Source organism: Ranitomeya imitator, chromosome 7 (genome assembly GCF_032444005.1).
Source record: "Ranitomeya imitator isolate aRanImi1 chromosome 7, aRanImi1.pri, whole genome shotgun sequence".
Taxonomy (NCBI): domain Eukaryota; kingdom Metazoa; phylum Chordata; class Amphibia; order Anura; family Dendrobatidae; genus Ranitomeya; species Ranitomeya imitator.
In genome coordinates, this window is record NC_091288.1 from 188018133 (window position 1) to 188044705 (window position 26573).

General features: G+C 41.3%; 1 protein-coding gene across 1 annotated transcript; it reads left to right on the plus strand.

The window, feature by feature from the left end:
• The first annotated feature begins 5676 nt into the window (after positions 1-5676).
• Positions 5677-26054, plus strand: LOC138645944 (parvalbumin beta-like). The gene is made up of 4 exons (XM_069735421.1): positions 5677-5900; positions 19114-19246; positions 19861-19970; positions 25838-26054. Exons 1-4 carry the CDS (start codon positions 5837-5839, stop codon positions 25867-25869), a joined length of 339 nt encoding a protein of 112 aa, XP_069591522.1. The 5' UTR covers positions 5677-5836; the 3' UTR covers positions 25870-26054.
• The last annotated feature ends 519 nt before the right edge of the window (positions 26055-26573 follow it).

Below are 26573 nucleotides of genomic sequence, written 5' to 3' on the forward strand. Positions count from 1 at the left end.
ATGCCAATCTTAATCTCCCACAAAAAAAAAAAAAACAGGGACTGTCCTAAAATTACTATCTCACTGCAGTAATCTCAGCGAGGTATGGCAGGCAGCAATAAGGAGTGGACTGATGCACAAATTAAATAAAAAGTGTGGACAAACAAAAAAGATAGCTGTGCAGAAAGGAAGGAACAAGAGGATTTGTGCTTTGAAAAAAGCAGTTGGTTTGCACAGCGGCGTACACACAGCAATGCAGCTATCAGGGAGCCTTCTAGGGCAGCCCAATGAGCTACAGCGCTGAGGGGAAAAAAAAAAAATGTAGCTTCCACTGTCCCTGCACACCGAAGGTGGTGTTGGGCAGTGGAAATCGCTACAGCACAAGCGGTTTGGTGGTTAATGGACCCTGCCTAACGCTATCCCTGCTTCTGACAAAGCGGCAGCAACCTCTCCCTAAGCTCAGATCAGCAGCAGTAACATGGCGGTCGGCGGGAACGCCCCTTTATAGCCCCTGTGACGCCGCAGACAGCAAGCCAATCACTGCAATGCCCTTCTCTGAGATGGTGGGGACCAGGACCTATGTCATCACGCTGCCCACACTCTGCGTTCACCTTCATTGGCTGAGAAATGGCGCTTTTCGCGTCATTGAAACGCGACTTTGGCGCGAAAGTCGCATACCGCATGGCCGACCCCGCACAGGGGTCGGGTCGGGATTCATGAATCCCAACTTTGCCAAAAGTCAGCGACTTTTGAAAATGAACGACCCGTTTCGCTCAACCCTAGTCCTGGGTTATTTCTTAAAGGGATCCCTTTGTTGACCCGGGATCCCTATTGTTCTACATTTTCCTTGCACAAGTTTATCATTGTTTTCAAAGACTGCCGAATCATGGACGGTGAATGATTCACAAACTGGCTTTGTATATAGTTCACACCTTCTTAAGGGTGCTTTCTACTGATTTTACAAGGAAAGAAGACTTTGTGAAGAGACGATTCCAGATGACGACGTGGAAGTTTCTTGAGTCTTGCAGTTCCTTAGTGACTTGATGATTGTTTGCACTACCTCAGAGAAGACTGATTTCCCCTCTTAAAGGGAATGTTATTTGTTGCCTTTTGATAATGATGCCTTAAGTAGTAAGATAGTGATAATGTTTGCATAGTAGATGCCATGTAGCTAGAGAGCTAGAAAGTGAACCCGTAGGGGTTAGTGAGTCTGAGCACCATAGAGAGATGGTTGCTGTGAACGAAGAAGAAGAGAGGCAGTAGGCCCGGACAAATAGCCAGGCGGTCCTGCATCTGTGTGAAGTTAGAAGAAATAAAGAAAACGTTAGATTTGTACTGTAATGTTTTATAGTAAGCATTTAGTGGGTTCAGCTTATACGCCCTTAAAGGAGAAGTTAAATTATTGTTCAAAGATTTGCACTTAGTAGAATACCCGGCTGGGTAATAGAAATTATTTATAGTCAGTAGAATAGAATGTTATTTAAAATATTTAAACATGTTTCTGTTTGTAACGTTCAAGTGACCTCACCTCCCATAAAAGGAAGCATTATAATGTTTACATTGTTCAAAGCATTTCAAAAATTTTGTACGTCTTTTTCTAATAACTAGTGTTGTTCTTCTTTTCCCAGTCCGGGAGTACTGGATTTAACCGAGGGGGAGTGCAGCGCCCCAGAGTCCTGGTCGTTGCAGTAATGTCGCTCTGCCACTAAGGGGAGTGATGTTATGTCTGACTGCACTAAAGGAGTTCACCTGACCAGCTATCACAAGCACACATTACACTTCACACTCTGGCCACTAGGGGGAACAAAAGGCACTATGTATTAGGCCACTCCTCACACTGGTAAAACTAGGAGTCGGATAGGAAGTTAGAACAGAACGCAGCCTGGGAGAGTCCAGGGAGGACCTGTCAGGGGTGGGTTCCGGACAGGGGCCTAGCAGAAAGAGTAGGAAGTGACGGAACCGCGCCTGCACTACCTTGCGGCGGTATCCTAAGAAAGGACATGAAGAGAAGGATATTGTGGAAAAGTGAGAAACGAGATCAAGGCACAAAGCAGAGCCAGTAGGAGTCGTTCCCCGTGAATGGCAACATCCTACTGAGGTGCGTAGCCGGTGACCGGAACACCGAGGAAGTAACTGACTCCAAGCACTACTTCAAATACCGCAGGACAGCTGATTATAGGTTGTCTGTCTACCATACATCACCTAAGAAGACATAGGGGGCAAGCGTGGAGAGGGGCGTCTCTAGGGTCCAAGAATAGCTCCGAGCCTTCCCATCAAATGGGTACGTCCTATCCAGATAAACTTGGGGGACGGAGAGAGAGAGAGAGAAAGAATGAACACGAGAGTTGTGAGGACTATCCCGAATGCTCAGCAGGGAAGAACTACAACATACAGGCGCTAGTGGTAGGCACTGATTTCCACCTGCAAAGGGAACACTGGATGTGCCTTCGGACTGGCCGGTCTCAGACAGCCCAGTTAGCAGTGCTCTGGATTGAGGATCCCGAAGTCTTCAGTAAAAGGTAAAGAGACTGCAACCCTGTGTCCTCATTATTAACTGCGCCTCACACCATCACCATCTACACTACTGGGAAGCCCTGGGGATATACTTCACCTGTGGGAAGGTATACCATCTAGCTGCCATCACATCACCCCAGTGGACCCCAAGCAGCGTCGGTCACCCTGACCGAATACCACAGGTGGCTTCACGAAACCTTAGCTGACTTTCATCACCCTTTCATTGGACGCCCCTTAGCAGGGTCATGGACCGGGTCCAGCCACCGTGACAACCCTATAACCGAGATAGAGAGGATCGGTACCGAGTAACCCGCGGCCCTGTGTCTGGGGGTGCTCCAATAGTTATTGTAAACCCCCTATATGCAATTTTTTATGACCTACTGCCTCTTCCTCAGTTACCTGTAGGCATTTTATTGTTAGCTGAACTTGCTGCAAAGAAAAAACTGCATACATTGAATATGACAATTTTTTAATGGAAAACTTTTTAAAGTAGACATTAGAAAGTATTAACGTAGAACATTTGTAAAAGTTCAAAATGGGTAGCATATAGCACAGCTACGTAGTATATAGCACAGCCCACATAGTATATAACACAGCCACGTAACATATAGCACAGCCCATGTAGTATATAGCACAGCCACGTAGTGTATAGCACATCCACATAATATATAGCACAGCCACATAGTATATAGCACAGCCACATAGTATATAACACAGCCCATGTAGTATATAACACAGCCATGTAGTATATAACACAGCCACATAGCATATAACACAGTCCCGTGACGTAGTATAACACAGCCCATGTAGTATATAACACAGGCAGCCCACGTAGTTTATAACACAGGCACGTAGTATATAGCACAGCCACGTAGTATATAGCACAGCCACGTAGTATATAGCACAGCCACATAGTATATAGCACAGTCACGTATTATATAGCACAGCCCACATAGTATATAACACAGCCACGTAACATATAGCACAGCCCATGTAATATATAGCACAGCCACATAATATATAGCACAGCCACATAGTATATAGCACAGCAACATAGTATATAACACAGCCCATGTAGTATATAACACAGCCATGTAGTATATAACACAGCCACATAGCATATAACACAGCCCCGTGACGTAGTAAAACACAGCCCATGTAGTATATAACACAGGTAGCCCACGTAGTTTATAACACAGGCACATAGTATATTGCATAGCCAGCCGTGTTGTATATATTCTACAGTCCCAGCATCACTCAGATGCCCTACTGTAGGTCTGTTTTGTGTAGGACTACAAGTCCCAGGCAGGCTGCATCCCCCCGCAATGCTTTGGGTCGGACCAGGCAGGAAGACTCACTGCTTCACTTGCACTGTCACGTCACAGTCATCACTCACGAGTCACGCCATCGCCGCCGCCCCGACTGTTGTGGACACAGGGTGCACCCGTCATGTCCACTGACTGCTGCTCGCTGCTCGCTGTCGCGCTGGACCTGGACGGTGGACTCGGACCCACCGTGTTGCGACGATCTGTGTGAGCGAGGATGTAGGATGACAAGCTTGTCCTCACTCTCACCTGGAAGTGACGACTGCCTGTCCGGAAGTGACTCTTCGTAAAATGAGAAGACCTGGTGATGGGTTCCTTTTAAATATGTATGACATTTTTGTGTTCATCTTGAGTGATATGACTACTGTACGACGTATCTACCTACTATTTTTCCATTGTACTTCTAGTTACTAGATTAATACATTTCAAAGCTCAGCATTTTTGCACACAATTATGGTTACAGAAACGATTTGTTTGCATTTCTAAGTTACCGTACTTGTAGAAGAACTTGTAATCAGAAATGACATAATCAGGGCTATTAATCTTCCTCTAACAGATAATTACTTTGTCTTTTATTTTGCTATTTAATGTGTTCCGCCCTGTATGTGGTGTGTATATATAGAGAGCAATCAGCCATCTGTATAATAGAATATTTACTACATCGAGAATACAAGTGACGGGTGAGTATACTGATGCGCACAACCAGGAAAACAGAAAAAAGACCGGCACCATCCAAAAGGAACATACTGTATTATGGTCAGATGAGACTACTTACAGCTGGTCGATACCGCAGCGGACAGGTGCTCTACCTGATTGCAGAGAGCCTTGAGTATTTGCTTAGAAAAGATGTCACTCTGTCTCACATAAAGCTCTTCTTTATTCAAACATGGAACTGGGGAAGCGGGTATCCTTACAAACAATGGCCGTTTCAAGTGTCTTCAACGCTTCAACGGCTTGATGTAGTTGAGCCCGTTGAAGTGTCGGAGAAACTCGAAACGGCCGTAGTTCATGAGGAACTTACTTCTCCAGCTCCATGTTTTAAAGACTTTGAATAAAGAAGAGTTTTCCATGAGACTGAGTGCCACCTTGTAGTAAGAGTTATTTTTAATGGTTTCAACACTCCAATTAATCAATACTAATTTTTATATGTTTTCAATTAGTTTAATATTATATATATCCTCACTTTCAGGGAGTGTAGCAGAAGGTCATCTGTTGTTATCTTCTAACAAAGGAATGTAAATGACCAGTTATTGACTGAGTATTTGTTGTTAGTAAATGATCGGTAATTTGTTGTTAGTAAATGATCGGTAATTTGTTGTTAGTAAATGATCGGTAATTTGTTGTTAGTAAATGACCCGTTTAAGGAGTTTTCTCCCCGGCATTCCGAAGTATACTGATGTACAGCAAAAGATAATGTGGTACTGAGTTAGGGAAAAAATGTAAGTGATGATATAATTTTATTTTAATAATTGAGATAGAAGTAATATATTTTCTGACTGATCAGAAAAAAATACCATTTTATGCTTTCCAAGGCAAGAGTATCTTTAATCAGGCAAGTAATGACAATCCTGCCAGACGAATGGTCCACTATCTTCGAAAAAACTTGCATGTATGATTCTTCTGGTAAGGTAATAAAGGTATCACTACAGTAACATTTTTACCTTTTGGATAAAAATGTATTAAAGGAGTTTTCCAGGCTCAGGACAGAGGTTTGTAGTCACTGTATGTGACTGCACAATGCCAAACTTTGGTAGGGGCTAGTCGGCGGCCACGTGGCTGCATGTGTGGGATTTCCTCAAGCCTGGACATCCCCTTTCATGTCACATAAGTGTTCTGTAATGTGCATTGTCTGGTACATTTGTGATCAACTGACCCAAGGGTTAGAATAAGAAATTTCGAAACTTTTCCTGCTCCTTTCTCAGTTATTTATAGTCACTGTAAGCTGTGAAGCAGAAGAGTAAAAAAAATTTGGAGTTTTTACAATTGTAAACTCTCTTTTTCTTTATACTTGCAGCACAATGACGTCAATTAAAGTCAATGTATCTCAAGAAGTTATTGATGAAGCCTTGGAAGCCCTAAAAGGTAAGTGACAGATTCCAAGTGAAAAAATTATACCTGATTAATTGTTTATTATTGTGGTTATATATTAAGCAAGATTCAGATGAGCAGAATTGACATGTGTTGAAATCGGATAGCACCAGGGGTTGGATTATACTATTCTCTTCCATTTTTCGGATGAGACTTGCCCACTCACATCTTCATCCTTATTATATTAATTCTTTATGAATACTTACTTTTCATACATATGTCTGAACCTGGTCTTACTGTAAAAAATAACAGAGATATATACAGGTGTCCATATTACATTTTGTGGGTGATGAGTGACTAATAGCAGTAATGGTTTGTGCACATGGACCTGCAGAGCTTTTTTAAAGGGAACCTGTCACCCCGTATTTTAAAGATGAGATAAAAATGGCATTAACAAGGGCCAGAGCTGAGCTTTACAGTACTGTCTTCTGTGTGTTTATATTCCGCACCTATCTTGCCGAAATACCTTTTGAAAGTCGGCGTTTGGTGCTGTCACTCAGTCAGGTCTGGTCAGATGGGCGTTGATAAGTTGCGGTTCCTCCCCCCTGCTCCTCGGCGTGTATGACTTAAATGCGCTCTGTGAATCACACAGATCGCGCACTTTTTTCGCAGTTGCGCATTAAATGAGCCTCTTGCGCCTGCGCATTATGCTGTGCCCAACTGTGGGCATAGCGTACGTTACATCACTGCGCAGGCGCTTGTCGGCACTTTTAGCTGTGTGCCCCGGAAGTGGTTATATGCGCATTTAATGTATAGCTGGATGCCGGTAAAACTTACGATCGCAGGTGGGGCTGAGAAACTGTTACCGGCATCCAGCTATACAGTATGCGCATATGACCACTTCCGGGGCACACAGGTAAAAGTGCCGACACGCGCATGCGCAATAATGTCCATTATGATATGCCCACAGTTGGGAAAACCATAATACGCAGGCGCCAAATTATACGTTAGTGCGCAGGCGCTAAGCACAACGCTGACGGCGGGAATAACATTCGCAGGGAAACGCAAGAGGTGGGGGAGGAACCGCAACTTATCAACGCCCATCTGACCAGACCTGACTGAGTGACAGCACCAAACGCCGACTTTCAAAAGGTATTTCGGCAACATAGGTGCGGAATATAAACACACAGAAGACAGTACTGTAAAGCTCAGCTCTGGCCCTTGTTAATGCCATTTTTATCTCATCTTTAAAATACGGGGTGACAGGTTCCCTTTAAGCAGAAGATGCTTCAGAAAGCACAGGAATTTTTTCCTGGGAGCATCTTTTGTGTTGTTTTTTTTTCCTGTCTTTTCCAATGGCATTGGCTGCTGACATTTGTTTTTTTTAGGGCTTTACCAAGGTTTTTTCTTTACTTTTTTTTAATGTAGTTTTTGGTCTTTTTTCAAAGCCATTGAATAATAAAGAAACCGCTAGTGTAATTATTCATAAACGATGGAAAATGCTCCAATGTTTTAGCATCTTCTCGGCGTCTTATGAGCTTTCCCTTTAACTTGTATTGTAAAGTAAACAGCGTCCTCCAGGGGAAAATGCCTGCCGAAGTGTAAGGTCACTTCTTTTAGCCGCCTGACGTCTTTGGAAATCTGAAGCGGTAAAAAGAAGTTCTAAAGTCTGAACATAAGAATAGAGAGTCAATTTTACATAGAAAGGCATATGTTGGTTCTTTTGAGCATTTTCTGCTTCACAACTGCAGCAAGGAATGTAATTTTATTGTTTCGTAGTTGAATACTAATGTGCAACATTTTATAGGATCCTGTGCTTTTTTTTTGCCCTAAAAAGCAAAAAAAGAAAAAAAGTGAGCAACTTTGATTTTTGGCAAAATTCAATCTCCTTTTGCAATGTTGAAGAATTAAGACAGAAAAAAAATAACTTAAAGAAACAAATGATGGATCAGAGCTATTGGAGTTTTTATTTGGAGTTTGGATCAGATTTGGCTCCTAAATCCACATTTTTAAAAAATGCTTAAATTAGTCTTTGCATATGCTTCTGATTTACATAATTGTAAAGACAAGCCTATAATGCATAGTGTTTTTTATTAATTTTTTTTTTTTCAAGAATAAACAAGTCAGTTTTTTCAGCCTGAAAAACAGCTCCAAATTTGAACACTGAATGATTAAAAAAAGGGAAAAAAAAATCATATGCAGAAGCTGCATCATAATCTGCTATGGAAAAAAAACTTATATTGACTTTTCAGTCTCAAAATTCAAAAGTATAAAAAGCTCAACGCAACCATAACCCTAGTCCGGCTTTCCTAAAAGCTGGGGTGGAACTGTTGCTAAAAAGGGATCACTAGGTTAAGTAGATCCTCTAAAAAAACACCAAATAATTATCCAATGTATAATGCAGCCATAAAGCAAAATCTGTAATGCAACACCAAAAACAAAAAGCTTATGCCGCCAAATAGAAATAGAATATTAAATCTTTATTGAGTCAGTTTAAAAAGCATATAAACATTAAGATGTAGAACAAAATACCACAAGTACAGAGCTGTGGGTATACCCAAGCATATAAACATTAAGAGGTAGAACAAAATACCACAAGTACAGAGCTGTTTTCTAGGTGGGAGTATTAATGGTCAATACAAACTAATATAGCATCGTACATATTCATATATTACTAATTACTGATACAAGATAGGGGTAAATCCTCAATATATCACAGGGCAGTATTATGGGAAACATGCCACAAAATCACACATCCTTCTGTATATAGATACACATGGTAGTTATACAGCACAACATCAAATATAACTGTCCAATGTATGAGACCACAAGTATAAAGAGAAAGGTAAACCATAAGGTTGTGCAGCACATCAAAAAGTGTCTATGAATGCCCCATACATATGGTAGTACAGCTTGAGTCTCTTTGGTAATATCAGCATTGAATGTCCACACCTGCCCAATCCAAAATCATAATACAAACGCCAAGAAATGATAGACCGAGAACATAAGGAGGTATAGTTACCTGAAATTAAAACCCGAGAACCCACCACACCAGACGCGCGTTTCACTTAGAAATGCTTCGTTCAAATACCGAGGAAAAATAACGACCGTGTGAATTTTGCTTAAATGGAGAATGAAGCAGATTTCTCATATATTTACTTGTGCTATTAATTTATGCAAAGTTTGTTAACTGTCAGTGACTATTTAAAAAGTGTGTCCAAAATCAAAGGGACTTGTAAAATAATATATATTTTACAGAATATATTATATAATAATAATAATCAATAAATTACATTCTAGATTATTTCATAAAGAACATGTGAATTTAATAAAATGGATACATCAGGAAAGTGAATCTGTCATCCTGTTTTATTAAAGACTTAAAGGAGATGGACATTTCTGGTTGACTGCGCTACTGAGCTACTACTATGACTGGAAGAGTAGTTGTTCCACACTGTGGTAACATTTAAAAGTAGGAATTTTTAAAAAAAAAAAAAGGCATGTAGTTACTAACAGAGGTAACTGATGTACCCAGTCATTGGCCGCTCCTGCCAGAGATTCAGCTGTTCCCTGCAAACAGAGTAGCAGTTTGTCTTCCTGTTGACATGGAGGGTCTACTGGTGTCATGCTGATTGACAGCCGGCTTCCTTCAATTAGACAGTGGAGAGCTGGTTGTCAATCAGCATGACACCAGTAGTCACAACCTGTCAATAGGAAGACAAATTGCCCTTCTGTTGACATGTCGTCAGCAGAAGTCTTACTGGTCAGTGCCAGCAGAGAATGGCACTGGGCACAACAGGCAGGTAGGTAGCAACTATGTGCCTGTTAGTGCTTGGGTACATTTATTTTTTTTTTTAAAGTCCCAAATATCGTCTTTAATATTTGACCATTGTGTCTATTATATGTGGACTATTATGTTTGCGGCTATAAATGTCCATTCACTTTGAATAATGGTCTTGTACTGCCTGCGAAGTTATTAATGAACTGTGTTTCCATCTTTATAAATTTTATGTCTTATCTTGTATCTATATATATAAGAGGCATCGTGATTACTCACTAATCCCGCCCCCTGCACAGAAGCTCCACCTCCCACCACATCACCACACACAATCCCACCCCCACCACATCACCATACATAATCCAACCCCACCACATCACCACACACAATCCCGCCCCCACCCCATCACCACACGTAATCTCACCCCCCACCCCATCACCACACACAATCCCGCCCCCCACCCCATCACCACACACAATCCCACCCCCACCACATCACCACACATAATCCCACCCCCACCACATCACCACACATAATCCCGCCCCTCACCCCATCACCACACACAATCCCGTCCCCCACCCCATCACCACACACAATCCCGCCCCCCACTCCATCACCACACACAATCCCACCCCCCACCCCATCACCACACACAATCCCACCCCCCACCACATCACCACACACAATCCCACCCCCCACCCCATCACCACACGTAATCCCGCCCTCCACCACTTCACCACACATAATCCCGCCCCCACCACATCACCACACATAATCTAGCCCCCCACCACATTACCACACATAATCCCGCCCCCACATCACCACACATAATCCCGTCCCCCACCCCATCACCACACATAATCCCGCCCCTCACCCCATTACCACACAATCCCACCCCCACCCCATCACCACACACAATCCCACCCCCCACCATATTACCACACATAATACCGCCCCCCACCACATCACCACACATAATCCCGCCCCCACCCCATCACCACACATAATCCTGCCCCGCACCACATTACCACACACAATCCCGCCCCCACACATTAAATTGTACCTGGTAGAAGTCAAGGAAAGATCTTTGAAAATGATGAAAATGACTATACATTTAGTTGTGTTTACAGAGAAATTTTAACTTAATTTATGTTTCGTTATGAAATTTGTTTAGATGCTGGAATGAATAAAAATTGCACATCTTACTGAATCCAGTTTGTTTTTTATTTTACACTGTGAATAAAATGTATTATTAGTATTATTCAAATTTTTAATGATTATTATTGTCATTAACTTCATTTTAAGTTAATTTACCACCTGCGTAAGCGCTATTGAATGTTGTCATTATTTACTTTAGTTTAATCACCAGCAGCGTTATTTAGATAGCAATGAGCGTGCCGAGCGTTAGCTGGCTGGAAACAGCTAGTTATATATTACACTAGCTGAAGAGCCCAGCGTTGCCTGGGCATAGTAAATATCTGTGGTTAGTTATAACACCTCACATCTCTTATTTTCCCATCATGCCTCTCATTTTCTCCCTTACACCTCTCATTTTCTCCCTTACACCTCTCATTTTCCCCCTCACTCCTCTTATTTTCCCCCTCACTCCTCTCATTCCCCTCTAACACTTGTCATTTCAACCTCACATCTGTCATTTTCCGATCACTCTACTATTTTCCCTCACTCCTCTCATTTTGCACTCACACCTTTTCATTTTCACCTCACACCCCTCATTTTCAGTATATACATGTTTGTCATCTCCCTTATATATAGTATACACCTGTATGTCTTCTCTTGTATACAGTATATACCTGTATGTCATCTCCCCTGTAAATAGTATATACCTGCTGTATGTCATCTCCTCCTGTATATTGTATGTACCCATGTGTCATCTCCTCCTGTATATATTATATACCTGTATGTCATCTCTTCTGTATATACTATATACCTGTATGTCATCTCCTCCTATATATAGTATATACCTGTATGTCATCTCCTGTATATAGTGTATACCTGTATGTCATCTCCCCTGTATATAGTATATACCTGCTGTATGTCATCTCCTCCTCTATATACCTACGTGTCATCTCCTCTTATATATAGTATATACCTGTATGTCATCTCCTCCTGTATATAGTATATACGTGTGTCATCTCCTCCTGTATATAGTATTTACCTGTAAGTCATCTCCTCCTGTATATAGTAGATACCTGTGTATCATCTGCTCCTGTACATAGTATATACCTGTGTCATCTCCTCCAGTATATAGTATATACCTGTATGTCATCTCCTCCTGTATATAGTATATACCTGTGTGTCATCTCCACTGTATATAGTATATACCTGTGTGTCATCGCCCCTGTATATAGTATATACCTGTATGTCATCTCCTCCTGTATATAGTATATACCTGTGTGTCATGTCCTCCTGTATATAGTATATACCTGTATGTCATCTCCTCCTGTATATAGTATATACCTGTGTGTCATCTCCCCTGTATATAGTATATATGCGTGCGTCATCTCCTCCTGTATATAGTATATACCTGTGTGTCATCTCTCCTGTATATAGTATATACCTGTAAGTCATCTCCTCCTGTATATAGTATATACCTGTGTGTCATCTCCTCCTGTATATAGTATATACCTGTAAGTCATCTCCTCCTGTATATAGTATATACCTGTGTGTCATCTCCTCCTGTATATAGTATATACCTGTGTGTCATCTCCTCCTGTATATAGTATATACCTGTGTGTCATCTCCTCCTTTATATAGTATATAGCTGTGTGTCATCTCCTCCTGTATATAGTATATACCTGTGTGTCATCTCTCCTGTATATAGTATATACCTGTAAGTCATCTCCTCCTGTATATAGTATATACCTGTGTGTCATCTCCTCCTGTATATAGTATATACCTGTGTGTCATCTCCTCCTGTATATAGTATATACCTGTGTGTCATCTCCTCCTTTATATAGTATATAGCTGTGTGTCATCTCCTCCTGTATATAGTATATATCTGTGTGTCATCTCCTCCTGTATTAGACTGCGTTCACACGTTAATTGGTCAGTATTTTTACCTCAGTATTTGTAAGCTAAATTGGCAGACTGATAAATCCCCAGCCAACAGGAAGCCCTCCCCCTGGCAGTATATATTAGCTCACACATACACATAATAGACAGGTCATGTGACTGACAGCTGCCGTATTTCCTATATGGTACATTTGTTGCTCTTGTAGTTTGTCTGCTTATTAATCAGATTTTTATTTTTGAAGGATAATACCAGACTTGTGTGTGTTTTAGGGCGAGTTTCATGTGTCAAGTTGTGTGTGTTGAGTTGCATGTGGCGACATGCATGTAGCGACTTTTGTGAGATGAGTTTTGTGTGGCGACAGCGTGTAGCAACTTTTTGTGTGTTGAGTTGAATGTGACAGGTTAGTGTAGCAAGTTGTGTGCAGCAAGTTTTGCGCATGGCGAGTTTTGCGCATGGCGAGTTTTATGTGTGGTGTGTTTTGAGTATGTGCAAATTCTGTGTGAGGCAACTTTTGCATGTGTTGCAACTTTTGTGCATGTTGCAATTTTTCCACGTATGCAAATTTTGCGTGTGGCGAGTTTTCCATGAGGTGAGTTTTGCATGTGTGGCGAGTTTTGTGTGAGCCTAGTTTTGCATGTGGCGAGTTTGGCGCATGGCGAGTTTTGAGCGGCGACTTTTGTGTTTCGACTTTTATGTGGCGAGCTTGGTGTACGTGTGGTGAAATGTGTGCTGAGGGTGGTATATGTGTTCAAGCACGTGGTAGTGTGTGGCGCCTTTTGTGTGTGTGTTCATATCCTCATGTGTGGTGAGTAACCCATGTCGGGGCCCCACCTTAGCAACTGTATGGTATATACTCTTTGGCGCCATCGCTCTCATTCTTTAAGTCCCCCTTGTTCACATCTGGCAGCTGTCAATTTGCCTCCAACACTTTTCCTGTCACTTTTTCCCCATTATGTAGATAGGGACAAAATTGTTTGGTGAATTGGAAAGCGCGGGGTTAAAATTTCACCTCACAACATAGCCTATGACGCTTTCAGGGTCCAGACGTGTGACTGTGCGAAATTTTGTGGCTGTAGCTGCGACGCCTCCAGATGCCAATCCCGGACATACACACATACATACATACAGTGGGGCAAAAAAGTATTTAGTCAGTCAGCAATAGTGCAAGTTCCACCACTTAAAAAGATGAGAGGCGTCTGTAATTTACATCATAGGTAGCCCTCAACTATGGGAGACAAACTGAGAAAAAAAAATCCAGAAAATCCCATTGTCTGTTTTTTTATCATTTTTTTTTGCATATTATGGTGGAAAATAAGTATTTGGTCAGAAACAAACAATCAAGATTTCTGGCTCTCACAGACCTGTAACTTCTTCTTTAAGAGTCTACTCTTTCCTCCACTCATTACCTGTAGTAATGGCACCTGTTTAAACTTGTTATCAGTATAAAAAGACACCTGTGCACACCCTCAAACAGTCTGACTCCAAACTCCACTATGGTGAAGACCAAAGAGCTGTCAAAGGACACCAGAAACAAAACTGTAGCCCTGCACCAGGCTGGGAAGACTGAATCTGCAATAGCCAACCAGCTTGGAGTGAAGAAATCAACAGTGGGAGCAATAATTAGAAAATGGAAGACATACAAGACCACTGATAATCTCCCTCGATCTGGGGCTCCACGCAAAATCCCACCCCGTGGGGTCGGAATGATCACAAGAACGGTGAGCAAAAATCCCAGAACCACGCGGGGGGACCTAGTGAATGAACTGCAGAGAGCTAGGACCAATGTAACAAGGCCTACCATAAGTAACACACTACGCCACCATGGACTCAGATCCTGCAGTGCCAGACGTGTCCCACTGCTTAAGCCAGTACATGTCCGGGCCCATCTGAAGTTTGCTAGAGAGCATTTGGATGATCCAGGAGTTTTGGGAGAATGTCCTATGGTCTGATGAAACCAAACTGGAACTGTTTGGTAGAAACACAACTTGTCGTGTTTGGAGGAAAAAGAATACTGAGTTGCATCCATCAAACACCATACCTACTGTAAAGCATGGTGGTGGAAACATCATGCTTTGGGGCTGTTTCTCTGCAAAGGGGCCAGGACGACTGATCCGGGTACATGAAAGAATGAATGGGGCCATGTATCGTGAGATTTTGAGTGCAAACCTCCTTCCATCAGCAAGGGCATTGAAGATGAAACATGGCTGGGTCATTCAACATGACAATGATCCAAAGCACACCACCAGGGCAACGAAGGAGTGGCTTCGTAAGAAGCATTTCAAGGTCCTGGAGTGGCCTAGCCAGTCTCCAGATCTCAACCCTATAGAAAACCTTTGGAGGGAGTTGAAAGTCCGTGTTGCCAAGCGAAAAGCCAAAAACATCACTGCTCTAGAGGAGATCTGCATGGAGGAATGGGCCAACATACCAACAACAGTGTGTGGCAACCTTGTGAAGACTTACAGAAAACGTTTGACCTCTGTCATTGCCAACAAAGGATATATTACAAAGTATTGAGATGAAATTTTGTTTCTGACCAAATACTTATTTTCCACCATAATATGCAAATAAAATGTTAAAAAAACAGACAATGTGATTTTCTGGATTTTTTTTTTCTCAGTTTGTCTCCCATAGTTGAGGTCTACCTATGATGTAAATTACAGACGCCTCTCATCTTTTTAAGTGGTGGAACTTGCACTATTGCTGACTGACTAAATACTTTTTTGCCCCACTGTACATACACACATACACATTCAGCTTTATATATTACTAGCTGAAGAGCCCGGCGTTGCCTGGGCATAGTAAATATCTGTGGTTAGTTATAGCATCTCACTTCTCTTATTTTCCCATCACGCCTCTCATTTTCCCAATCACATCTTTCATTTTCCCCCTCACATCTCTCATTTTCTCCCTCACACCTCTCATTTTCTCCCTCACTCCTCTCATTCCCCCCTAACACTTGTCATTTCAACCTCACATCTGTCATTTTCTGATCACTCCACTATTTTTCCTCACTCCTCTCATTTTGCACTCACACCTTTTCATTTTCACCTCACACCTCTCATTTTCACCTCATCACCTCAGTATATACATGTTTGTCATCTCCCTTATATATAGTATACATCTGTATGTCATCTCCTGTATATAGTATATACCTGTATGTCATCTCCCCTGTATATAGTATATACCTGCTGTGTCATCTCCCCTATATATAGTATATACCTGAATGTCATCTCCTTCTATATATAGTATATACCTGTATGTCATCTCCTCCTGTATATAGTATATACCTGTGTGTCATCTCCCCTGTATATAGTATATATCTGAGTGTCATCTCCTCCTGCATATAGTATATACCTGCATGTCATCTTCTATATATAGCATATACCTGTATGTCATCTCCTCCTGTATATAGTATATACCTGTGTGTCATCTCCCCTGTATATAGTATATATCTGAGTGTCATCTCCTCCTGCATATAGTATATACCTGCATGTCATCTTCTATATATAGCATATACCTGTATGTCATCTCCTCCTGTATATAGTATATACCTGTATGTCATCTCCTCCTGTATATATATGTACCTATATGTCATCTCCTCTATATAGTATATACCTGTGTGTCATCTCTCCTGTATATAGTATATATCTGTGTGTCATTTCCCCTGTTTATAGTATATACCTGTGTGTCATCTCCTCCTGTATTAGACCTCGTTCACACGTTATTTGCTCAGTATTTTTACCTCAGTATTTGTAAGCTAAATTGGCAGCCTGATAAATCCCCAGCCAACAGGAAGCCCTCCCCCTGGCAGTATATATTAGCTCACACATACACATAATAGACAGGTCATGTGACTGACAGCTGCTGTATTTCCTATATGGTGCAATTGTTGTAGTTTGTCTGCTTATTAATCAGATTTTTATTTTTGAAGGATAATACCACACTTGTGTGTGTTTTAGGGCGAGTTTCGTTTGTCAAGTTGTGTGTGTTGAGTTGCGTGTGGCGACATGCATGTAGCGACTTTTGTGAGATGAGTTTTGTGTAGCAACATGCGCGTAGCAACTTTTTGTGTGTCGAGTTGCATGTGACAGGTTAGTGTAGCAAGTTGTGTGCAGCAAGTTTTGTACATGGTGAGTTTTGCGCGTTGCGAGTATTATGTGTGGTGCCTTTTGAGTATGTGCAAGTTTTGTGTGAGGCAACTTTTGCATGTGTTGCAACTTTTGTGCATGTGGCAATTTTTCCGCGTGTGCAAGTTTTGCGTGTGGCGAGTTTTTCATGAGGAGAATTTTGCACTTGTGGCGAGTTTTGCAAGAGCCTAGTTTTTGCATGTGGCGAGTTCTGCGCGTAGCGAGTTTTGAGTGGCGACTTTTGTGTTTTGACTTTTATGTGGCGAAGTTGGTGTATTTGTGGTGAAATGTGTGCTGAGGGTAATATGTGTTCAAGCACGTGGTAGTGTGTGGCGCATTTTGTGTGTGTTCATATCCCCGTGTGTGGTGAGTATCCCATGTCGAGGCCCCACCTTAGCAACTGTACGGTATATACTCTTTGGCGCCATCGCTCTCATTCTTTAAGTCCCCCTTGTTCACATCTGGCAGCTGTCAATTTGCCTCCTACACTTGTCCTTTCATTTTTTCCCATTATGTAGATAGGGGCAAAATTGTTTGGTGAATTGGAAAGCGCGGGGTTAAAATTTCACCTCACAACATAGCCTATGACGCTCTCGGGGTCCAGACGTGTGACTGTGCAAAATTTTGTTGCTGTAGCTGTGACGCTTCCAACACTTTTCCTTTCACTTTTTCCCCATTATGTAGATAGGGGCAAAATTGTTTGGTGAATTGGAACGCGCGGGGTTAAAATTTCACCTCACAACGAAGCCTATGACGCTCTCAGGGTCCCGACGTGTGACTGTGCAAAATTTTGTTTCTGTAGCTGCGACGCCTCCAACACTTTTCCTTTCACTTTTTTCCCCATTATGTAGATAGGGGTAAAATTGTTTGGTGAATTGGAAAGTGCGGGGTTAATATTTCACCTCACAACATAGCCTATGACGCTCTCAGGGTCCAGACGTGTGACTGTGCAAAATTTTGTTGCTGTAGCTGCGACGCTTCCAACACTTTTCCTTTCACTTTTTTCCCCATTATGTAGATAGGGGCAAAATTGTTTGGTGAATTGGAACGCGCGGGGTTAAAATTTCACCTCACAATATAGCCTATGACGCTCTCAGGGTCCAGACGTGTGACTGTGCAAAATTTTGTGGCTGTAGCTGCGACGCCTCCAACACTTTTCCTTTCACTTTTTTCCCCATTATGTAGATGGGGCAAAATTGTTTGGTGAATTGGAAAGCGCGGGGTTAATATTTCACCTCACAACGTAGCCTATGACGCTCTCGGGGTCCAGACGTGTGACTGTGCAAAATTTTGTTGCTGTAGCTGCGACGCTTCCAACACTTTTCCTTTCACTTTTTTCCCCATTATGTAGATAGGGGCAAAATTGTTTGGTGAATTGGAACGCGCGGGGTTAAAATTTCGCCTCACAATATAGCCTATGACGCTCTCGGGGTCCAGACGTGTGACTGTGCAAAATTTTGTGGCTGTAGCTGCGATGTGCAGATGCCAATCCCGGACATACACACACACACACACATACACACACACACACATACACACATTCAGCTTTATATAGTAGATATGTATGCATAAAGAGTTGCATTTAAGCATGTAACTCCTTTTTTCTGCTTTTTGCACTATAGGTAGTATTCTAAATTAGATTTCTTATGTGTTTCAAGTTTGTAACGAACTAACTGCTTTTAGGAAGTAGACTACATGACATTTTTATTCTCTTTCCTAATGTTTTAGTAATTCTCAGGATTTATAATGCATATTTTACTTTAGATTTATTTAACATGGTCATTAATGTACTTGATAAATGCATATAAGAATGTTAAAAAAAAATCAAGAAAAAAAGCATGGAATACAAATTCTTAAAAAGAACTTGTCATGTCAAAAAACGCTATGAACATGTAGATATGGGGTTAATGTGCAGGTTAATAGCATTCTAAAACCGTGAAGCCGCCGCACTGAAAGTCCAGATACCGTAAGGAAATGAACTTTATTCATTCCGACAGCCTACTGCTTTCAGTCATTGAGGCATGGCCGGCCGGCCTTCAGTCACTGCTCAGTACATAGTGAACTGTGGCTGTAACCGCGCGTAGCATTGACTGAGAGCCAGCTCAGCAGTGCCGATCACTATGTGCACGCCTCTAGATAAATAGTGCATTTACTCCTGGTGCCCAGGCTTTCAGTGCAGCAGCTGCTCTGCTCTAGAGCGCTAATAAATTGCAAATTAAAACCAAGTCTGCAGGTTAAAAGCGTTGGTTTACATGACAGATTCCCTTTCAGTTCATGTTATTCTACCATAATTATATTACTTAAAATGTATCTTTTTTTTATATAAAGATCCCAACAATTTTCCGTCCGTAAATTTCTTCAGAGTAATGGGTTTTCATTCCACATCGCGTGATGATGTCAAAAACATTTTCGATTTCCTGGACAGAGAGAAAAGAGGATTCATTGAGATAGATGAAGTTGGGTAAGGACACAGCTTTAATGCTTTATTCTAAGATATCAGAAGGCGATTATTATATTGCACCGTACATAAATCAGATATTTTTGGAAAGTTTCGACAAAGCACCAAATAATCTGAGACTTCAGTTATTGTGATAACAAATATGAAAATATTAAGGCAGTGTTCACATATTGCGTTTTTGCAGCAATTTTTTTATGCAAATTTTAAGCTGCATTATACAGTACCAGCAAAAGCTGTGAGATTTCAGAATTCTCATGCACACACATTGTTTTTTTCCCGACTGAATTGGAAAACTGCTATGTTTTTGCAAAATGCAGCATTATTATTATAATAATAATTATTATTATTTACAGCATGTCACTTCTTTCATTTTTTCAGTGTTTTTTCAGAGTTTTTGCACCCTTAGAAAGCAATAAGTAAGGGCAAAAATGCAGCAAAAAATGCAGGTATCAGGTTTTGCTAAGAAAGTGGCATCATGTTTTTTTGTGGGGGTAGTAAATTTTAACAGCATACACAAGAGACAACAACAACACAGCAAATAAATGAAAAAAAGAACACTGCAAAAACTCAACATGTGAGCATAGCCTAAGACTCACAACACGCGTTCTTATTTTCAGAAATATACTGGGCTACTTCAATCCTCGTGCCAGGAAGCTGACTCCCTCTGAGAGTGAAGTTTTCATGAAAGCTGGTGACCCTAATAATACAGGCAAAATTTCATTTGCTGGTAAGAAAGGTTTTTATTATATAAATTTTATACATGTTTAGGTTCTTGCCTATTGCATTGATAGTGTATTTGTGGTAAATAGGTGCCGTACCACTTACATAACTTTGCTATATAAAATAGTTGTGTTGTACAATGCACATCAATCACACTTGCCAATTTTTAGGGATGACCTTTCAGGATTCTGATGATTGTGTATAGCGAAGAATAGTGATTATTTTTGTTTTTATTTCTTGTGACCATACCTCAACTTTCCCAGCATAGCACCTCACCAAAACTCATGTGCGCCTGTTACTCGCCCCCTGAATTTTGCAAAAATTACTTTCCAGAAGCACTGCTTCTTAAGAGGTTTCTGCTATGCCCCACGGATTTGCCAACTATTCTGGGAGCTCAGAAAGACTGTCCTTTTTCTTTGAACATTTTGAATATTCAAGAAGAGCTGTAGTATGATTTTTTTTATTTAAAGAAGTATTCTCAAGTTGTCTCTTGAGCAGCTCAGAGCTATGCAGTCTCCTTGTCGTTTCCTAAGTTTCTGGATTTTAGCAGGGTGGGCTCTCCTCCTTGAATGACAGTTTTGGTGAGCAGATCTATAAGGGCTCATACTCATCTGCGAGGAAAATGGACGAGTGCAATCTGATAGAAAATTGGATTGCACTCTGACCAGCGTTCATCTATGAGTCAAAGCTAATCTGCGATTTTTTTTCTCAGCTGAAATCGGACTGAGAAAACAATTGCGGCATGCTACGATTGTCCTCATATATTGGATGAGACTAGCCAATGCAAGTAAATGGGTGCGAGAAAAAAGATGCACAGTACATGGACCATGCGAGTGCCCTCAGATTTTTACACACCAATGTCCTTTGAAAAGCCGGCAATTCATCTGAGACATACAGTAAAAAGTAAAAAGTGTGACCCAACAGAGTAGAATAGATCTATAATAGAATTGATAGATATAAAGATGTCCGTCACATATATAATTAGTACAGTGCTTGTGTAGCTTACTGTACATGTATTGTTTTTCATACTAAATTATTTTCTGAAAAAAATGGTGTGGGCTCCAACAACATTTTATTAACCAGCAGAGGGAAAGCGGAGAGCTGGGGGCCAATGTTTATAGCATGGGAAGGGGGTAATACCCATAGCTGTATACTTTGCCTTTATTGGTTAATAAATGGGGGCTCCAGAAATAAAATGCTGTAGGATCCTCATATAATAATCAGCAAAGGCTAGGCAGACAGCTGCGGACTGATATTAATAGCCTATGAAGGAGCCATGTGCAATGGCCCCCTCCCAGACTAAAAACATCAGCTCTCAGCCACCCCAGAAAAGACGCATCCATAGGATGTGCCAAATCTGGCACTCAGCCTTGCTGTTCCCACTTACCCTGGTGAGGTGGCAAGTGAGGCGATAGTTGGGCAGGTTGATGTCACCATCATATTGTCAGGTAGCATCAAGCCCACAGGTTAGTAATGGAAAGGCGTCTATAAGATGCCCCCATTACTAACCCCACCGTGATATACATATAAAAAAACAATACACCCAGAATGAAGTTGTTTAATTGAATGAATGACACAGACTCCTTTAACGAATCTAAATTAAACCATCTCCTGTCATCACCCAGTCCAATGAAGCCAATGTCTCTTGTAACAGAATTAAAATAATAAACAACAATATTCCTCACCTGTCTGATGAGAAGATAATAATCCATTTGTGATGAACTCCTATAAACTGACTGACATCACCGTGAGTGTGAAAAAGTTTTCATGCCTCCAGAAAGGTCCTGGGAGTTCACAGCCAATCAACTCAGTTCAACTTTTTGACATCAGCGCGAGCGCCATGGGAAATGGGATAGCAATCGCATGGCATTCGGTTGTCAATCGGATGCTAATTGTGAAAATCGGATTGTACTCGCATGAAAATCGTATGGTTCTTGCATGACACTAGTCTTACTTTTCTTGACCGAAATTGGAACTTTTTTCATGGTGATGTGTACGAGCCTTAAAACTCAGTTCCGCTACAACACTTTCAGCCACCAATAATTTGTTCTTGAGTGTACACTGCTATTGCTATATTTATGGGGGCATTTGAACAAACAAAAAAATAAAAACTGACAAGCACCTACGAACAAAATAATGCAAGTGTGTAGTACTACAGGAGTAAGCAGCTTTGGCTGCATAATGATAAAAGAATACAGCACCACTTTGTAAGTGTTAACTGTAAGGCAGTGGCTCTCACGACAGTGCGGTAATGAGTCAGTGACCTAGGATAGTTCAACTCAAATGTCTTTATTTTGGCAAGTTATTAAAACAAACTCAAGCCTTATCCTCAGCCGTATCATAAATAACAGTTTGTATCAATCCGTTGCCAAGGGGGACTGCACCAACGTGTAACTTGTGGGCGCAGCAATGGCTTTTGTTCTCTCTGGTTCTGACCTGTATTTAGTCTAACACAGACCTGTTGTAATGCAAGTGTAGGGGTGCATTTCACATAGGACACAAGGCAGTAACAGCACACAATATAATTTGGTTTACATGCAAAAGTAATTTAGAGTTATTCTAAACAATTAGTAAAAATAACAAAGAATGTCAAACATGAACAAGACAATAAGATTGAAATAGCAATGCAAGTTCTTCTCTATACAATACTAAAGTCCTTTCTACAGAGCTGGTATGCCAATTCATGAGGTTTACCATGCAAGTTTTTCTTGTAGGTGTGGCCATTGCAGAGAACACTGGGTATTCCCGCGAAGCCTCAAGTCTTACTAATATAGTTTATTTAAACATGTTGAGCCTCCCTTGCACCAACCAGCCCCCTACCAACCTGTTGTCCTAATCCCGATCCTTCTCAGTACCGTTTGTGAGAGCTAGAAGCGACGGCCCTGCTCTCAGGTGCTCTTCCTCTGCAACTGCAGGCGTGTCTCACCAGGTCCTCATGGCTTGGCCGTCTGCAGCAGCCTCCTAGGCCTAAGGCAGGAAGGACTGGGCATAAGCTCCCGACAAGTGACATCTGGTCTCTGGGCCTTTACCAGCGTAGAATGCAAATCCTGACCTTGATTGCCGCGTTTTCTCGGCCATAGTCTGGACCCCTTCAGATGGTGATTGGCACCTCAGCAACGTGGACTTCTCGCTGAGACTTGACTCGCTAACATCGGCGCCTTCTCTTTGCTGGATCTGCCTCACTCTACTTCATGACCCCAAATCTGTCTGCCGTTTGGTGCACAAGCCTTTCATATTCAGGAACTCTGGGTTACTGGTCACCTGATCAGGTCTAGCTCCAGAAGTTGCTTCCCCTGCATATCTTCCAGCGCAGATCAGTTCTTTCCCACCCAGCTTGCAGATGGCAGTCTTTCTCCACTAATGTGACCTTCTGCAAGGACTCTTTAGGGATATGTCTGCTACTCCTTACACTATCATACACTGAGTTCCTACTCTGTTTCTTTCATAACCAACATTGACTCTCCCAATTCTAAACTGAAAGTTTAAATTGGAATCGTGGACATGGGCCACTCCTAAAACGTGGAGTGGAGAGAGAGATCTGTCCCACTACCTTCCTACAGATCTTTCTGAAAATAAAAGCTCAATTTCAGGTTTTCCTAAATCTGCCTTGGTCAAATAACTTCACCAAGTCAACACTCTATTTGTAAGGCGGCAGCTTTCACAACAGTGCCATAGTGAGTCAGTGACTCAAGATAGTTTAACCTAAATGTCTTTATTTTGGCAACTTATGAAAACAAACTCAAACTTTATCCTCCGGTTCACAGCCATATTTTTTGCATCAATCCGTTGCTGTGGACAACTGCACGAACGTGTAACTCATTGGTGCTGCAATGGCTTTTGTTTTCTCTGGTTCTGACCTTTGTTCAGTCTAAAACAGACCATTCCCAAGACCCAGTGTGGAGGGAGAGATCCATCCCAATACCTTCCTACAGATCTCCCCAAAAGTAAAAACCCATGTCAGATGTTCGTAAATTGGACTTGGTTAAATAGCTTGACCAAGTCCAAACTCTCTTTTTTTGCATTGTAACCACAGCTGTGGCTGCAATTACAATGCTTTCCTGCAGGTTTAGTATGTTTCTATACTTCCGATAATTGGGCCATGCTGCTACAGCGTCCTAGATAAAGAAGCCTGCTCTACACCCTAACACAGTTAACATCGGTGTAACTCACAGTTCTGTAGATTTAGAAGAAAGTCTGGTAGATGTTACTTGGTCCTGATGCAGCTTAGCCTAGTTGGTTGCGTTGAGCTCTTCTTTCAGGTTAATGAATCTCTCTTTCCTGGATCTGTGCAAGTCTAGTTCCCTCTTTCAATGTGGTGGGATGGCTGGTACCACAGTGTTATTTTCCTCTCAGGTTGCAAGTGTTTCAGGAAGTCTGCCCTGGTTGTACATTGTGACTCTTTTCCTCTTTGAACAAGGTCCTTGTGATTAAGCCTGCAGTGGACGGGAACTATCTTCTACCTTTAAGCCGTTAGTTAACTTTTATCAGTCTCTCACAGCAAAACCCATCAGACTACCTCAGACATGGGGTTCTCCAACTTTCTGCTTCTCTTTCAAAAGCAACACACAGCCAAACTGAAGGGGAGAAAGTCCAAGTGTACACAAATCAGAGGGGAGCGTTGTCTCTTAAAGTCACAGTGTAATTCAGTACCTGCAAGGGCCGATCCCCTACATAACACACTACTTACAAGTAGGAACCTATGATTGTATATATTACTTACATACTTGGCTACATTGGTGTTGGTAGAATCAGCATTGTTTAAGTCCTGCCCTAGTCCCACCCAGGAATGTTTCTGACCGCACCTAAGAACATCACCAAACTGAGTAGAAACTCTAACTTTGGGTTGGGTTTACCCATGTAATATTTGCCTGGGTTACCAGTAGTACTGATTCAAACGCTATGATTTTTAAGTCCTTAATGTACATTTAATAAACATCAACCTTGAAATTCTAATAATTTTCCTCTGAAAGAATCAATAAGACTGTAGGATTCAGAAGTATTTGCTGACAGCTACAGCCTCAGCGGGAATCTGAAATATCAGAACTCACGTCTACCTCTGTACATGACAATTCCTCTGTACCAAGAGGGTGTTCTCTGGGACGATCAAAATACAATCCTCAACAAGAAATAAAAGCTGTGGAATTATGGAAATTGGAAAACTAGTTAATGAAATGCAAATGAAGGAAAAATAGAAACATAATTTTGAAAACATTTTTATTTATTCAGTATTGAGCATGAGCAGCCCGCAAAGAAATCCTCACACTTCCACACCCTGACTGCTAGCACTGAGATTTTTTTTTTTTTTAAAAAGTGTTTATTGTTAATGAAAGTTTTAGAGAGAAAAATTGCAAAAACATCTCACAATGACAAGAGTGCAAACTTCTGATTACTTAGAATGCAAGAGAGGATTGTTAAGGGGGATAGCTGATGGAAGGGAAAGGAGAAGCGATGGGGGAAGGGGGCCCAAGATAGAGAGAAGACCTGCTCAAGGAGATTATTAATAATTGTCTGAGGAATGTTCAGCCATGCTGAATACACTTAGGTACATAAATGATCAAGATCCGCTGCTGGCAGCTCCCCTTGAAGTATTGGTATACCTCTTATAGTCTGTGGGTATGTTCACGTTTTCGATTTTTGTAGACTTAGTGGTGTAAAAAAAAGTACGGTAATTGTCCTATTTTGACTCCACTCTGGATTCAAACGCTCCAATGCAAGTCTATGTGCCTGAGAAAATGCTACAATGCTATCCTAATTGCAATTGAATAATACTCATTTTTAAAACTGTTCCATACGTTCAGATTTCATTAATAGTACTAAATGAATTTATGGAAAATGAGAAACAAACAAATCACAATTCTGCTTTTTCTATTTCAGGTTTCACTGCAATGCTGAAGAAATCAAATTAACATCACTATAAAGAGGACAAGTATTTAACCCCTATTGTACTCCTAGCAGACAACTCATTAATGGCTTACAATTATCTGTGGATTTTTGTACGAATGGCTTTGATAAATTGATAAAATGTCTGTATGTAAACTCTTCTTGCAAATATTGAAATATATCAACCAATAAAAAGCTACGCTGAGCAATTAAAAGGGTTGTCCGCTGCTTTACATGTTCCAATCATGAAAATTAACTGCAATAAATAAGCACTTCACTAAATACATGGCTTTACCAAATAATGCTTTAACATGAGTTGTTCTTCGGGTCACCTGATTACTGGCCGAGAATCTCCTGACTTCATGTGATGTCAAGTCAGATTCTTCCTCAGTTCCAGGCTCTGGAAACTGACACATGGGAGGGGCTTGCAATACGGGTGGGCCATCCTGCATTTAGAAGAGCTCACTCTGTTTGTCAATCCTGCCAGCTGTCCCTGCAGACACATCTCTCCCTGACCGCATATGCCGAGTACGGTCTTTTCCTACGTATGTAACCTAACCACCAAGACTGCCCACCGACCAAACCTTTTCCTTAAATAAAAACATAACCAATTATTCTTTTGGATATTTTGGCCACAGCGGCCAACTTTTATTAACAAAATTAACATAAACATAAATACAACAGTATAAATTCGAGGGGAGGGTTCTTGGAGCTAAAAAGATCTGGCAAA